Raw genomic sequence first — 16,556 nt, forward strand, 5'->3', positions numbered from 1 at the left:
GAGTAAAACAACTGTGTGTGGGGGGGGGGGGGATTGGGCTTTGTGATGAGTAGCTGGAAAAGGACAGGAGTATTTTAAGGGTTGTATTGGAATTAATGTTTTTAATGGAATTCAATGTTTAATGTTTAATATATGTTGTTTATATGTTCTTTTAGCTAATCAGAACATTTATAAACTGCCAACCAGCCTCCAGACTTAAGTTAGAAGTCGTTGTAAGACAAAAGCAATTTTCTAATCCTCATAATGCATTTTCGCTATTCATAGTCGTTGATCTAACATGATCAGAGAGTCGCTTTAGAAAAGTATAGTTGAGTGGTTTTCAGCTGGTGGGTCGCGACCGCAAAAGGGGTCGCATATGTGTTCTGACAGGGTCATGGACTGCAAAAAACAATGCTTACTTAAAAATGCAACTACTCTTGTGCAGTGCAAGTATAGTAAACTAATACCAAATCATTAAAAAAAAAGTTTTCTGTCTTAAAATAAAAATAAACATTAACTGAAATAAAATAAAATACAGTCAAGCCAAAAATTATCCAGACAGCTTGAACATTTCATTCATTAATAAAGTTTATAGTTAAAAAAAAAAGGTAATAAAATATGACAAAATCTGTGTCAAAAAAAAATACTCTTAATTATGTCACATAACACTTAAGCAAAACATGGTCAGGTCAAAGTGTCTGAATAATTTTTGGTCACAAATTTTTATCAATTTTACTGGTAGTCCACTGTAGATTTTTTGGGTATAATATATCACAGTTTACTTTATTTTGCGATCCTCCGTTACATAAATGAACTATAGTTTCCAGCACCCACTAGTAAAAAAAAATATTTAAAAATTATATCTAGTGTCTGAATAATTTTTGGTTTAAGTACTAAAATAATTAAAATAATTAAAACTAAATAAACTAAAACTTATTAAAATATTTTTTTTTAAATGACAAAACACAACAAAAACTAAAATGTTAACTGAAATTGAAAATAGAAAATAGAAAAATAAAATCTTAATCAAGTATTAACAAAACTATAATAGTATATAAGTGATATTAAAATAACACTGATATTGTGTTTTTTTACGATGGTAAAATAAATAATAAAAAAAAATATATCATGATACAGTTTGTTTTGTGTAGTGAATTATTAGCTAAAAAAGGTGAGAACCATTGGTATAGTTTATTTTTATCCAGTCAAAATATTCAAATGCCAGATGCATCTGCTAGTTTAGCTGCATTAGCTTATTAATATGCCAACGTCAAACTCTATTGAAATCAATTGTGAGTCAAATCCTCTGTGATTTTCGTTCCTAATTAGTATTTTGTGAGGTTCTATGATCGTTAGGATGCTGCCTCTGTATGTAGAAGGCACTAGGCTGTGAAAAGAGCATCAGTTACTGTAACAATATCATCTTCATGCCTCATTGCTGTATATTGTTAAACACAGACAGCATGATATTGAGGGCTGTCTTTGCAAAGATTTGCAGTGTTATTTGTTGATGTCAAGATTTACTCAGAGCGAGACGTCTCTGTTTGCTGCTGTTTGATAGAATGCATGTGTGAGAGAGGGCCTGTGTGCAATAATGCTGTATTTGTTTGTTTTTATTGGTTTTGTTTTATTCTAAGGCTTGCCAGACATTAGCTATGACTAAAAAGACAGGAATGAGCCAGAGAGAGAGAGAAAGCTGTGCTTGGATTAGGGTCGTCACAGCTCACTGCATCTAACCCAGTTTGCACCAGATGCTCCAGCTAGGGCATATACGAGATGGCGCTAGAGGAAGCCAGCACGTGTCAGTGAGAGGACGAAGAGGGAGAATGATGATGGTGGTTATCCTGTCATTAGTGTGAATGTGTTTCCCTGCTCCCATCGCCATGGCGACAGCGTTTCCCTCACCTCCGTCGCTGTGTGTGTCTCTCTCGTGCAGTGAACGCAGCAGCAGGGATCGGCACAAATCACATAGCCGTGACAGCAGCAGCCGCTCAGACAAAAATGTCACCATCAGTGCATCGTCAGCCCAGCCACAGCAGCCGGATCAAGGCTCCGCCCCCACAGATGCCCAGGTGAGTCAGACACTGGATATGTTTGAGAGAATGAATGTGATTGTGAGTATCACCATTGTGCCCTTGAGGAACTTCATGTTACTCCAGAGGAACTGAACCTGTAAACTGACTGAATAAAACAACCCAGCAGTCCCCCTCTTTAGACTGACAAGGATTAGAATAAAGCAATGGGGGGCCGGGGACTGTGATGACTGCCTGTTAAAGGAAAAGTGAAAAATGGAAAAATCATATTGGAATTGCAATGACCGCAACGTAAACTGTTCTCAATTTATATTGTACATTGAAGCTTACTGTATTATGTAGAAGAGTATTGTGAGAAAGAGATTGAGTGAGCGAGTTTATTACCTGCATTCAGATTTAGCATTTTCCTTCAGGTCAGTCATGTTCATAAATGAAAAATCTGTTGAAATAATTTCCCGTGACTGACAGCACTAGTCAAAGCATTTGTCAGTTGTCTGTGTTCACAGTCTTTTCAATATAAAAGTCTTTGTGACTAAGTGAATCACTCATAAAGACAATCTTTGCTGCCATCTAATGGCGTAATAATGGAACTTCTGTTGCTGTTCACGGTCAGGGATTATTTTTTACTGGCGGAAGGAAGGCTTTTAGTGATTGTACTTAATGGAAGTTGCATTGATACATATTTTTTGGCTATAATTTTTTTATTGTGTGGTAACCGTTTTATACACTGCGTTCCAAATTATTATGAAAGTGACATATCAGTAAGATTTCAGTAGAATAAACATTCAGATTTTACCTTATCTTAAGCCTTTACCTGACCGAGTTCTGCTGTGCTCTAAATCACTCACAAATCTTATGATAATTCGATAATCTCCATTCAGTTTTCACACAATATTAGTTGTTTTAATGCCTTTTGCACAACATTGCACCATTTCATGCTTTTCATCTTCAGAAAGATCTTTCTTCCTCTCCATATTGCATGAGAACTGTGACTTGCTTAATAATGTGGAACAACCTCTAAGTAGGGTTTCCATAGATCTGGCAAATTATTTGAGATTGATACCAGTTATCTAAAAAGACATGGATAAGTAAACAAACAAAAATTTTCTTAGAAAAACTAAAATTTGAATGTTTATTGTACTGAAATCTTACTGATATGTCACTTGTATAATAATTTGAAACGCAGTGTAAAAGCAATAAGGTACGAGAGGCTAGTGCTGTATCGTGAATGAGTCATGGCTGAAGGGGTTGCAGGCACTCTGCTTCGCGTCGTGCCTAACAACGCCCTTCAGCCGTGACTTATTCACGATACAGCACAGCTTCTCGTACCTTATTGCTTACTTATCATCAAAGAATCCTGGAGAAATGTATCATAATGACTTCCACAAATAAATAAATATGCAGATGATTTAACATTGACAGTATTTAAAAAATGTTTCTTGAGCAGCAAATCAGCATATTAGAATAATTTCTGAAGGATCATGTGATACAGGATTAAATTATTTTTAAATATTTTTAAATATATTAAAATAGACCCTTATTTAAAATTGTAATAATATTTCACAATATTACTGTTTTTACTGTATTTTTGATCAAATAAATGCAGCTTTGGTGATCATAAGAGGCTTCTATTATATAGCCACACATGCATATCTTGCATATGCATTTGTGCAGAATATATATGATGAGATTGTATGTGATGTCAAACGTGGGGTGCATCTGTCATTTTGAACTCTGAGCTCTACCTTGGGAAACACTGGCCATAGTTAAAGAGGATAACAGGGATTTCAGACCGTGACATGCTCCAGAAAACAGAAAAATGCATTTTTTTATCGAATGTTCTGTCCTGTCAGCGTAATTCATGTGTGAAGTTCTCAGTGTAATGCCAGATTAAATTAAAGGAATATTCAGAATTTAAACTTTGAAGAAGAGTCGTCTCACATCAAAAAGACAACTTTACAGCTCAGCTAAAAAATATTATTCATGAATATAGTTCTTTATCAAAATTACAAGCTTCACATTTGTGCTTTTTTTTCTGCTTGCCTTCTATTGCTCATTGTTAGAGCAAGCCACAGATGCGGTTGCGCTTCACACCGCATGCATAAACAGCATGCAAGCGGTGCTGCAGCTTAATTGCAATAACAGGCTCGCATTGCGTTTTCACACTAACTGGATGAAAGAGCTGAAGCTTTATACAGAAAAGTGGTTTCCTCATACGTACTGGTATAGCTGCTCTTAAGTGATTGTACTGGAATATTTATTAGAGAAACAATGAAAAGGGGAATGAGAGAATCGGGTAGAAACAAAGTGTGTGTGTGTGTAATGAGAGGGTATGTGTTTGTGTTGGCAGATATGTTAAATCGGAGTGACACACATCTCAGAATGAAGGGACGTCACTTTGTACTTCCTACAGGGTCTCAGTTATTGTGACCTACTTGGCTCCCCCTCAGGGGCAAATGGCACACAAAGTTTTTATAGGTCCTCATGTCTGTCTACATTCATTTGTGCAAGTGTGTGTGTGTGTGTGTGTGTGTGTGTGTGTGTGTGTGTGTGTGTGTGTGTGTGTGTGTGTGTGTTTGTCTTTAAATACTATACATTTCTCTTGAGAGGACTTTAAGCTATGGAAGAATACTGATTGAACAGACATAGTTCTGAAATTTTTGTGCATTTTATATATATATATATATATATATATATATATATATATATATATATATATATATAAGCTTTAATATATATATAAAAAATATATATATATATATAAGCTTTAATATATATTAATATATATATATATATATATATATATATATATATATATATATATATATATATATATATATATATATATATATATATATAGCTTTAATATATATATAAAAAATATATATATATATATAAGCTTTAATATATATTAATATATATATATATATATATATATATATATAAAAAATATATATATAAGCTTTAATATATATATATATATATATATATATATATATATATATATATATATATATATATATATATATATATTAAGATCAAAGTTCTATCTCTTTAGATTGAAATGAATACTTTTATTCAGAAAGGATGCTTTAAATTGATCAAAAGTGACAGTAAAGACTTGTTATTTTTAATAATTAAATTGCTAATTAAATTGTTAATAATAACACATTTTTCTTGGGCACAAAATTAGCATATTAGAAGGATTTCTGAAGGACCATGTGACACTAAAAACTGAAGTAATGGCTGCTGAAAATTTAACTTTGCCATCACAGAAATAATTTACATTTTAAAACAATATTAAATATTAAAATAGAAAACAATTATTTAAATTGTACAAATATTTCACAATATTACTGTTTTAATTGTATTTTTTATCAAATAAATGCAGCCTTGGTGAGCATAAGAGACTTCTTTTAAAATAAATAAATAAAAATCTTACCAACCACAAATTTTGAACTGTTGTGTGTATGGAAACAAACATGCATCTGCCAGATCTTCATATGCCAATAGCACCATTTCAGAATCGTTGAACATCAGGTTGGTTTAATCTTTTCATAGATAATTTAAATCACAACGGCAGATATTTGATATATAAAGGAGCAAATATTCACCAGTTAATTTGATAAAAATATCCTAGTAAACCGAGGAAAGCCCCTGGCACTGCTAACAGGTTAATGCCATGCCCGTGAACGGCTGTCAGATCTATTCTTCCCTGTGTAATTTCATCATGTTGGCTCTGATCTTCTTTCGTCTTCCTGTCATTCAGCCTGGGCCTCTGGAATGTTGTCTCCAGTGAGGAAACTTTAGACGTTAGTGAACAGAATGACTTGGAATAGCAAGCATGTAAGTCATAACTAGCGCACTAAGAAAGGGTCATGTTTATGTTTGCTTGTTGTGCCCTTGTTTGATTGTGTCGTTCTTGCTAGTGTCATTTTTATTTATAAAAGGATAGCTCTGGCTCTGTAATTTGATTTGATGAATAATAAAAGACCTCATAGATGTATCCATTGCTTCAACCTTTGTTTTGGTCTTCAAGCCTTTTCAATGCTTCAAAAATTAAATTAATTATTAAGTCAATTTTGACTCCTGCAGTGATGACATATTTTTGTTGACCAACCCAGAAGTTAGAATCACCAGGGTTCCCTCAACAAAAACCCAATATGATTTTTAAAGTCTAAATACAATTGCCAGAAGTAAAAAGTTAAGCACAACCAGACATCACCACCAATAAGCTTCCAACAACTCTTTCATTCTTTATTTTTGAAAACATGTTCCCGGAAAATTTGAGATTGAATAGTTTTCAAGCTGAATCTAAACACAATGAAGCTATAAAAGTGGAATAGCGAGTAGATGAGTTTTCCTGTGAGCTTTACCTGTCTTTTAGACTTAGACAAGTAAAAGCTTTATAAAAATCACAAGGGGGTATGATGTATTTTATAGAACAAAACGGGAAAATGTGCTATCCACAGACCTTATTTCAGGCTTTTAGTCAAAAACCCATTCAAAAAACCCATTGACTTCAGGCCGATGGAACCAGAAGTGCTAAAATACTAACTCGTTTCTGGGCTGTGGCCTACGAAAATACTTTATCTCTGCAGCACTCTATTGGCCTTTTTTAAAAGTCTCATCACCGATGACAGATGTCTATTTTAGTCCCTCCCCCTTCACCCCAGATTCACTTGTGCTTGAATCAAAAGACTGCTTGATTTTGATTCATCTTGCCTCTCATAGTTACTAGCCCAGGGTCATAATGACATACATAAATCTTACCTGTCAAAGGCCCTTTCAAAGTCAACTACAATGTCCCGGGTTCAATACAGTTTATTTTAGAATCAAGAAAAATGCAGTATCTGAGACTTGCTTAAGTACTACTGCATATAATTTCAAATCATTGTACTCATAGTGTCTGTGATTCTATAATAGTGCCTGTCTCCTTCATGTTCCTTTTGATTTGGAGTTGTAAATCTGAGCAAAATGCCTATGCAGGTTTATTTTGGAAAAAAATGAGAGGAAAAGGATGGAGGGTGGAGAGGAGAGAGGTGCAGGAGTTTCTCACACTTGTTTACCACTCCCTCTCTTCCTGCTTTTCTTTCTGTGGTACAGTTCAGATTGTGGCTCTGTGACAGGGAAATGAGCTGTACACGAGTCAAACAGAACACATGCGCACATACGCACACACACACACACACACACACACTGTTAGCTGTGTTGTGTGCTTCTTTTGTCTCTCTCAGTGGGGGAAGCACATTCAGCAATGTGGACTGTAGGCAAAATGGAACAGATCAGACCACAGTCCTGTACAATAGCCTGCCCTCTGTTCACAAAGAATTAACTTGTAAGACTTTTTCAATTAACAAAGACCTTATTTTAAAAAAAGATTTTTGTGACCACTGATTCGAAACAAAAGATTTGTAAAGCTTGTAGCTTCATGAAGCAGTGTTTTGAAATCGCACATCACTAGATATTGTGGAATAAATTGCTATTTTGTTATTTTTGGTGCACAAAAAGTATTCTCGTCACTTTATAATATTAATGTTGAACCACTGTAGTCACATGAACTGTTTAAATATGACTTTAGTAGATTTCTGGGCATTGAAACAGGGATCGTTATTGCTGGTAATGCAGGCCTCACTGAGCCATCAGATTTGATCAAAAATATCTTAATTTGTGTTCCGAAGATGAACAAAGGTCTTATGGGTGTAGAACGACATGAGGGTGAGTAATTAATAACAGAATTTTTCATTTTTGGGTGAACAAACCCTTTAAGTTCTAGCACAAGTATATTTGGAATTGATAAGGAAAAAAATGTTGCAATCGTTACTGTTAGCCTTTGGAGCTGAAATTCATATATGTAATGGGTGTTTTGTTTCTGACACGTGCTGTAAGCAGTAGACCAAACAGACCACTGTAAAAAATGACCGTGATTTTAACAGTAAAAATGCTGCGGTGAAAAACTGTCAATTGGTTTACAGAAAGTTTCCGTACTATATACGGTGAATAACTGTAATAGATCTAACAGTACATTTAATGTAATTTTACGGTAAAATACCGTTAAGTTTTCGAAAGTGAAAAATAACAATTCGTTGTAAAATTTACAGTGAAAAAACGTAAATTGACATTCCCACAATTCCCTGCGTGACACTTCACATTTGATATATTTTCGTTAAAATAACTCTGTTTCTTCTTAGTTTTTCTCATTTTTTTCTAATCAGTTATGTACATTAGGGTTTTATGTTACATATAATGTTGTTAAACATTTTTACAATTTCATGCATGTTACCATGATGGTATTTAGTGTGTGTGTGAATGACACTGTGTGCACCTTCTATATGTAAGTGTTGTCCTTCTCAGCTTGTGATGAACTTTGATTCATCATGTGACTCTTATCACCACTGTGTTTGGTGACTGTCAGTGTATTATAAAGGTACAAAACAGATAGTAGTACTTCATTAGGTTGGTAAATTAACATTATATCAGTTAATGAAATACGTTATTTTACCGTAAATTTAACAGATTTTTTTTTACGTTCTGGCTAGGAATCTTAAAAAAAGCATAATAGGGGAACTGTAATAATTTGTATAGCTCAGTTCAGCCCGGGTTATTGTGTGAACCTTTGCAAAGAGACAACTATTTAAGGATGCAAACCAGTAGTAGTCATTGTTTTTATTTTTTTGTTTAATATTTTATTTTACAAGTGGAGAGCCAGTCATTTCAAATGTTGTTTTTGAAAAATGTAAAGTTACAGTAGCATAAACAATTTAATTTTAGGGATCAGACGGGAGGTGGAAAATTGTAAAGTAAAACAGCTTTACAGATGCTATGTTAATACTTAAGTGCTCACAAATTTAAGTGTAAATGTGTTTTACAGCTGTATTTTACAGCAGTAGTTGACTCTGGTGCTAGATCATTTTAATTTTAACTTAATATAATTTTGTGATATGACATGTAGCCAAGTATGGTGTCCCATACTTTGAGTTTGTGCTCTGCATTTCACCCATCCAAGTGCACACACACACACACACACCATGAACACACACCTCGAGCAGTAGGTAGTCATTTTTTGCTGTGGCGCCCGGGGAGCAATTGGGGGTTAAGTGCCTTGCTCAAGCCACCTCAGTTGTGGGTGAGAGTGGAAGAGAGCGCTGTTCATTCACTTTCCTGCCAGTACTGAGACTCTAACTTGCGACCTTCAAGTTACAAGTACGACTCTCTAACCATTAGGCCACAACTTCCCCCAAAACTCATTTGGATGTTGACCCTGAGACCTCATCCAGTGGGCTCCATTTTTTTAAATAAAAAAGCCTATGTGCATCTGTGTTTATGTTTCCACAACCTTTTACAACACAATATGCTTCTTTAACCTTTTCCATCTGCCGTTTCCTCACTTCTGATGATCACCCGTAAAGTTATTTTTGCACAAGGGTTGCCGCAAGCTCTAAACTGTGTAGAACGGAACGGAAATTTATTTTATTTTCTTTTCTTTTACTCTTAAAACACAATCAGGCATAAACAACTCACTTTTTACTTGTCACTATTCTTCTCACTTACCAGTTATCCCTCCATTTTTCTTTTGTCGCAAATGTGCATACTGCATACTCCCTGTTCATTAGTTGTCTTATTCTTTATTTCTCTAAGAATCTGTTTGTTTTTTTTTGGCTGGAGTCCAAAAATACCAGGTTTTGCAAGGTTAGACTCGGTCATATTGCAAAGTTGCATTAGCATTTTTCTGCAAACACTGTGTTGAGCTCAGTAAATAGTCAATAGTTGGGTCAATAATTGCTGCATGTGGCTGTATTTTATGTCTGTTATTATTATGATAATATTATTGCTGTCATTTACATGAAGTGAAAACTTTCTCAATTCAAATTAAATTGGCTAAACTACATTACCATACAAAATACAGCCTCTATTCATACAAATAGATGCATAAATAAGCAAACAAATATATAAATAAATATATAAATACTTGCAGATGAATTACTGTCCTTAGTGCAGAACAATCTTTAATGGAATTCTAATCTGCACTGCACTTCACATTCTAGTGGCATTAGCTCAGACGTCCTGCTGAGAAAGTACTCATTTGTTGTTAGTGTGTCTCTCATTTCTCAAGCTCATTTATATGCAGATGTATGTGAGTTTTGGGTATTTGTCATTAATATATGCTGATGTGGGAGACCTAGGTACTTCCGTACTGTCTTTCTGAATTAGCTGTGAAGCAGATTTGCCACCTTACCAACAGGGAGGGGGAAGGGGAGCAAATCAAAAGCTGTAAATCTGTATTTTTCTGTATTATCGATCCTGAGTGCTGGGTTTGAGTGCTGGGTCTCTGACATAATGGGGCTTTTAGGAGTATGTTGAATTTTTTATGTGCTTGATACATTGCTGTTCCTCTCCCACCTCTTGATAGGATGACAACTGGGGCGAGACCACCACAGCGGTCACTGGAACATCAGACCACAGCTTGTCTCAAGAGGATTTGGCTGGCTTCGGGAAGGAGACGGAAGGACCAGTAGAGAAACTGAACTGTATACGCTTCCTTCCTTTGGCCCTCACCCTCCTCCTCGGCCTGCTGGTCCTAGTCACCCCCCTGTCCTTCCTGGTGCTACCCCAGGTGCTGTGGCAAGAGCGCCTGCAGGCTTGTGGTACTGCCTGCGAGGGCCTGTTTCTCTCACTGGCTTTCAAGCTCCTCATTCTACTGCTGGCTGGCTGGGCGCTGTTTGTGCGACCAACGCGAGCCTCCCTGCCCCGGATAGCGGTGTTCCGCGCCCTGCTGGGGTTGCTCACACTCCTCCTGCTTCTCTCCTATTGGCTGTTCTTTGGAGTGCGCATCTTGGACTCACAGGTATGGGCAAATGTGTGTGGGAACCATGAAGAGAAACATGTTGAGATCTGTGGAATTGTGCTTGTGTAAAGTCTTTTTTAATAAAATGGTTAGTTTCAGCTATAATATCTTGATTGGATGAGCCACGTTCAAAACCAAAAATACATATGTAAACCTGTGACCGTGGATCATTGTTTTTGCAATTCCATTTGATGATGCTATTGGTGCTGAAATTACACACTTCAATTGTAACTTACATTTAGGCTAATGATTTTTCTAATGATACTTAATATTATCATCATCAATAGGGTTCAATGGGAATATTTTAGAATGTTTGTTCACTAAAATCATGTAATTGTTTGAAATTGCATGTTCCTCATAAATATTGTATGTGAGCCTCAGCAGTGTTTAAATATTTATTGGTCTATATTTATTTATAGGTTCAGGGAAAAAATGATCTGTATTTTTATTGTATATGTAGAAGTGAACAAATGAATTATTTTGAAGCATTTAAGCAGTTGTGTATAATCAAATCATTTAGCTATTTATTTACACAGAAAATATAGATAAAATAGGATAAATTCAGTAAATTCATCAAATTCAGTGCAGGTCATTTTGACCCCCTTGATTTATTGCTTTACTCTCTGTGCTTGACAGGAAGAGAACTACCAAGGCATAGTGCAGTTTGCAGTGTCATTGGTGGATGCTCTGCTGTTCATCCATTACCTGGCAGTGGTTCTGCTGGAGATCCGGCATCTTCAGCCCTGCTTTTCTCTCTGTGTCGTCCGCTCCACTGATGGAGAGACTCACCACTACAACCTAGGACAACTCAGGTGCCAGCTGATTATGATGACCAAACATTGAATAAATCAACTACAATAGAGGTGCCCAAGATCTACCTACCTACCTTCAGCTCCAACCCTGATCTAACACAACTGAACCAGCTAATTAAGATCTTCAGAAACTCTTGATAATTACAGACAGGTGTGTTGGATCAGGGTTGGTTCTGAACTGAGCAGATAGGTAGGAACAGGATTGGGCACCCCTGAACTACAATATGCTAGCCCTTTCCCAAATGGCACACTTCATGTGCACTTTTGGTCCTGTGGACTGTGTGCATGTCCGTTAAGTCCACAAGACTGTAGAGTGTCCCATTCGTCATTTTAGCTTTCAGAAGGGTGCTCGCGAGCCCTCGATGCGCACTTCAGCTGAGCCCGCAAGTCTGCGAGCTATGCAGAGGACTTCTACCCTGCAGTTAAAGCGGCATTACGTATCGAAAGTGCGGACTCAGAGCAAGACCGTGAGGGTTTAGGGTGCCATTTGGGTTAGGACCGCTGTCTGTTACATGGTCTTTAGTTAAAAGGCAAAGAAAACCATCTATGTACATGTGTCCAAGAACCTAGAAGCAATTAAGCAAATCTAAGGAACCTTTTGCAGTGAAAATGTTTTTTTCTTCCAAGAACTATGCATCAAATCTGCAAACTAACTGTATATTAACATGTAAAAAAAAAAAATAATAATCTTTTGCCTCTGTAATTGCATTGATTTTATGGCTGAGCTGCTTTATTACTTAGATATTATTAGGGCTGTCATCTTTAGTCATTTAGTCGACATGCCGTTTTGGTCGACTGACATTCTCATTGGTCGACCAGTTGCAAATTTTTTTTTTTTTTTTTTTTACCAATAAAGAAATTTTCATTGATTTACTCCTTGATATTTGTTCCTTTATTAGCAGTTATATATAACTGTATTCTAAATATAATTAGCCTATGTTTTATACCAAACTTTAAATGCTTTAATTTAGGCTATTTTATAACGGCGCCACAGTTTAGCGCACCACATGAACACTCGGGAACCGCTCCTGTGGCTGGCTGCACTGCTGCTTCGCGCTCAGTAAGGAATATAGGTAGTTTTGCTGTATTCATTCAGTTAGAACGCTACATCCCTGCAACCTCCACTCCTGCAGAGCGCATATTTTCCAAAGCAGGATTTATTGTTAACAAGTCGAGGAGCTGTCTTTTACCCAAGAATGTGGACATGTTAGTGTTTTTGGCCCACAACATAAAAAAGGTGGACTAGGCCTGCAGATCTGTAAGTAGCCTTTACGGCTTTATTATGCTGACTCAATAGATTTTGACTCAATTTATTTGTACACTTGACGCGTTTGAAAATAGCCTATATAATGGAACAAAACGAAAATAAATCTATAGGCCTTCCTACTATACAGCCTATTATTATTAGTGTTTTTTAAGTCTATTTTGGGTTTGTTTGTGTTTGTTTTAAAACGGCTAGATCGGTTGGACAAAAGTTAACCCAGAGTTTTGAAAGTAAAGAAGAATATATACAACCTGTATAATCGAGAGCTTTTGTTTAGGATTTTTCATTATTTGGCAGTTTTAGCAGTTATATTTTTTTGTAGCGTGTGGTGTGGTCAGGTGCACGATTGTCACTATAGACCTAGGACAGAACTCCTCACTTTGCAGTTTAAAAAATAACCTAATTTTCAAATAATTGTATTATTATTATAGTTTTATGTATTATTGATGTTTTTCGTTGTTGTTTTATAAATGCTCTATGATAATTGTTTAATAAATGTTCAATCAAAAAAGACATTGCGTCTTTTTTTTTTTTTTTTTAGTCGACTGATCGTTGCGCAGGACAGGACTTTGGTCGACTAAGCATTTCTTTGGTTGACTACAGTCCTAGATATTATATGTGCTTGTCTATATACACAAAATTGTGTGTGCACTGTTTAATGCATTAATAATGAGTTGAGGTTGGGCCGAGGGAAAAAGGTCCATTAATCACCCCATTACAGACACTCCCTACTTTGCCCTGCGTTACTTCCTCTCTCCCTTCCGCTCTCCTGCCCAACGCTTTCCTTTGTTCTTGCTCTCATTGTTTCATTGGACATTTTTGATCCAGCGCTACTGCAGAGTCAAGTGGCAGCACACACACACAAAGCAGAGTGAAATCTATTAGTATATGACGTCTGTTTAATGAAATATATGATGGAATTGTCTGTTCCTGTGTTTTAAGAGACACCCAAATCCCTATTACCAGTGAAGATGACAAGATTTTTTACAATGTTCAGACCGATCAACTGTCTCTCTCTCTCTCTCTCTCTCTCTAGCATTCAGCGGGCAGCCCTGGTAATTCTTGAACACTATTATAAGGATTTCTCAGTTCACAACCCTGCCCTACTGACGGCTGCTAAGTCCAGGGCAGCTAAACATCTGGCTGGGCTGAAAGTCTATAATGTGGATGGTGAGTTTAATCTGTGTAAAATCACTGTCCGTTTTCTGACTTATTGTTTATTGTTCTCTTGACCAAGAAATTCTGAATGATTCATTTTGAAATGCTTAGTAATGAAATTTGAGATACACAATTATCAAAAGTTTCTCCTAGATAGCAATAAGAGACTATGTCTCCTGCTTCACAGATTATTGTTTGGAGTAAAAGACTCTAGTAATGCAACATGACTCCTTTAGTGTTTTAGAAAAAACAAAGAGCAAATCAAAAGTCTGTTATTTCAATATGAAACATTCTCATTTTCTTCCAACATCGAATTATCTAAGCAATGCTATCCACATTAAATGTAAAGCCATAATAGGTAAACCTCAGTGCTAATAACTTTTGATTAATGCATTTTATTTAAAAAGTCATTTTAAAAGCATGCATTGGATCATAATACATTCATATTACATTCATAATACATATTACATTAACCTTTCTTGCCTTTTTATATCAATATGTATAAGAATTACTGGTAAACCTTATAATAAGGTCTCATTTATTAACATTAATGTATTAACTAATGAACTAACAATGAGCAGTAGATTTTTACAGTATTTATTATGCTTTGTTAATGTTAGTTAAAATGTTCATATTAGTTCATAGTGCATTAACTTGTTAACAGACACAACGTTTTAGTAAATGTAGAAATTAACATGAACTAAGATTAATAAATGCTGTAGAAGTATTGTTCATTGTTATTTCATATTACCTAATGTAGTTACTGAATTACTTATACATATAACAGAGCATTATATCTAAAATATATTTTGAATATTTTTTTTTACAGTGAATATTTTTAATATTTTAAGAAAATTATTTTTGTATATGACCCACCTTGCTCTTCACTGCTTATATCAACAATTGTCTAATTTGTATCTATTTGTATCCCTCATGAGAAATATTAATAGAAACATCTGAGACAAAGTTGATACTAAGTTGGGACAGACCACAGTTAAAGGGGTCACATCCTACAATTGGTTACATTAACTCTTGTCCGCTGAGCTGTGAAAGAGCAACCTCTGAGCAATAATATTTTCTTGAACTTATTAAAAAAAAAAAAAAACACTCATGCACACTTCTAATGCAGCAACTTGGCCATGTTACTCAGTCACCACCAACATCTAATAAATCTTCTGTGATTGTTTTTCTTTCTGCAGAGTTTAAAGCCAAACTGAAAAGCTATCTTTTCGATTGTAAGTTTGGACTGTGTAATGCATTCAAAAATCCTTTCACAGAGACAACGAATTGTCACGTGCTCCACATGTCTTGGTTATTTGCTTGTGCATGCAGTCATTGTACACCGAGCACAAGGTCACAGACTCATCCAAAAACGATTGCGAAATGCATCGAGAAATCCTTCTACATGCCATGAAGACACTCATTTCTGCACTTACTATGCTGTAAAAATATGAAAAATAAAAAAAATGTAAATAATTACCCTAGATCTCAAACACACCCAGTTTCTCTCCCTCTTTCAGTCTCTCTATTTGACATTTATGATGTGCTGTCAGCACAAGAAATACACACACCACGATCCAGAGATGCATACTTGGGATCAAGATACCCCCTTAAGCACTCAAGCCTTCCTTCATGCCTGTGGCTATCCAACCAGGCCAGGAATGTGTGCGTATGATGAGTGCGAGTGTGCACGTATATGAAAAAACAGCAGTGCGTAGCTCTTTTTGTGCTTTGCACGGATTGTCAGAGTATTAATAATGCATCACTAAGAAAAAGATTCTCCCCCGGAAAAAAAATCCACATCTCCTTTTTTCCAGGTTTGAAAGCCTTCTGAATACACTTAACTTGTTTTTGTCTGTGGGTAAAATTATTTTAGTATCTTATTTCTTATAATGGTCCTCCTTGGTGTTATGTGTTTGTATGTACTTTTTTTTTTTTTTTTTTTGTCTTTGTCATGTTATTCACAAAAATCAACTCGAGCAGATTTAGTATATGTGATTTCTGGAGGTGATTCAGAGAGTTATAGTACAGATCACAGACCTGCTTTGCTACAGAGGAGAGTCATGCTGCCCTTGTCATGCATTATTAATCATATCTGTGACCTGAATATGGATAAATATGCATAAATTATTCTGTTCACCACATTACTATGCACACTCAGCTAATATGATTCCACATAATGATATACTTGACTGCCAATGGGCATTTTGCAGTACATATACAATACCGTTCAAAAGTTTGGGGTCGTTTTTTAAGATGTTTTTGAATAGAAACAGTAAAAAAAAACAAAAAAAAAAACGTAATTTTGTTTAATATTATTTCAATTTAAAATAATTTTCTATTTTAATATGTTTTGAAATGTAATTGATTGAATTGATCATTCTGATATGCTGCTCAAGAAACGTATTATTATTTTTTTATAAACAGTTGTGTTGTTTAATCGTTTTGTGTAAACCATGATATGT

General features: G+C 35.4%; 1 protein-coding gene across 2 annotated transcripts in view; it reads left to right on the top strand.

Annotated features, from left to right (window-relative positions):
* The window catches only part of vangl1 (VANGL planar cell polarity protein 1), a 38,341-nt gene that overhangs the window by 14,363 nt on the left and 7,422 nt on the right, over positions 1–16,556 (top strand). The window contains exons 3-7 of one of the 2 annotated variants that reach the window (XM_067409760.1): positions 1,916–2,051; positions 10,423–10,857; positions 11,494–11,669; positions 13,970–14,103; positions 15,291–15,326. In XM_067409760.1, coding sequence (XP_067265861.1) covers positions 1,916–2,051; positions 10,423–10,857; positions 11,494–11,669; positions 13,970–14,103; positions 15,291–15,326 — 917 coding nt within the window. The remainder of the gene's footprint in view (positions 1–1,915; positions 2,052–10,422; positions 10,858–11,493; positions 11,670–13,969; positions 14,104–15,290; positions 15,327–16,556) is intronic. The other variant, XM_067409759.1, reaches the window with a different exon arrangement.

Source organism: Chanodichthys erythropterus, chromosome 14 (assembly GCF_024489055.1).
Source record: "Chanodichthys erythropterus isolate Z2021 chromosome 14, ASM2448905v1, whole genome shotgun sequence".
Lineage (NCBI taxonomy): Eukaryota > Metazoa > Chordata > Actinopteri > Cypriniformes > Xenocyprididae > Chanodichthys > Chanodichthys erythropterus.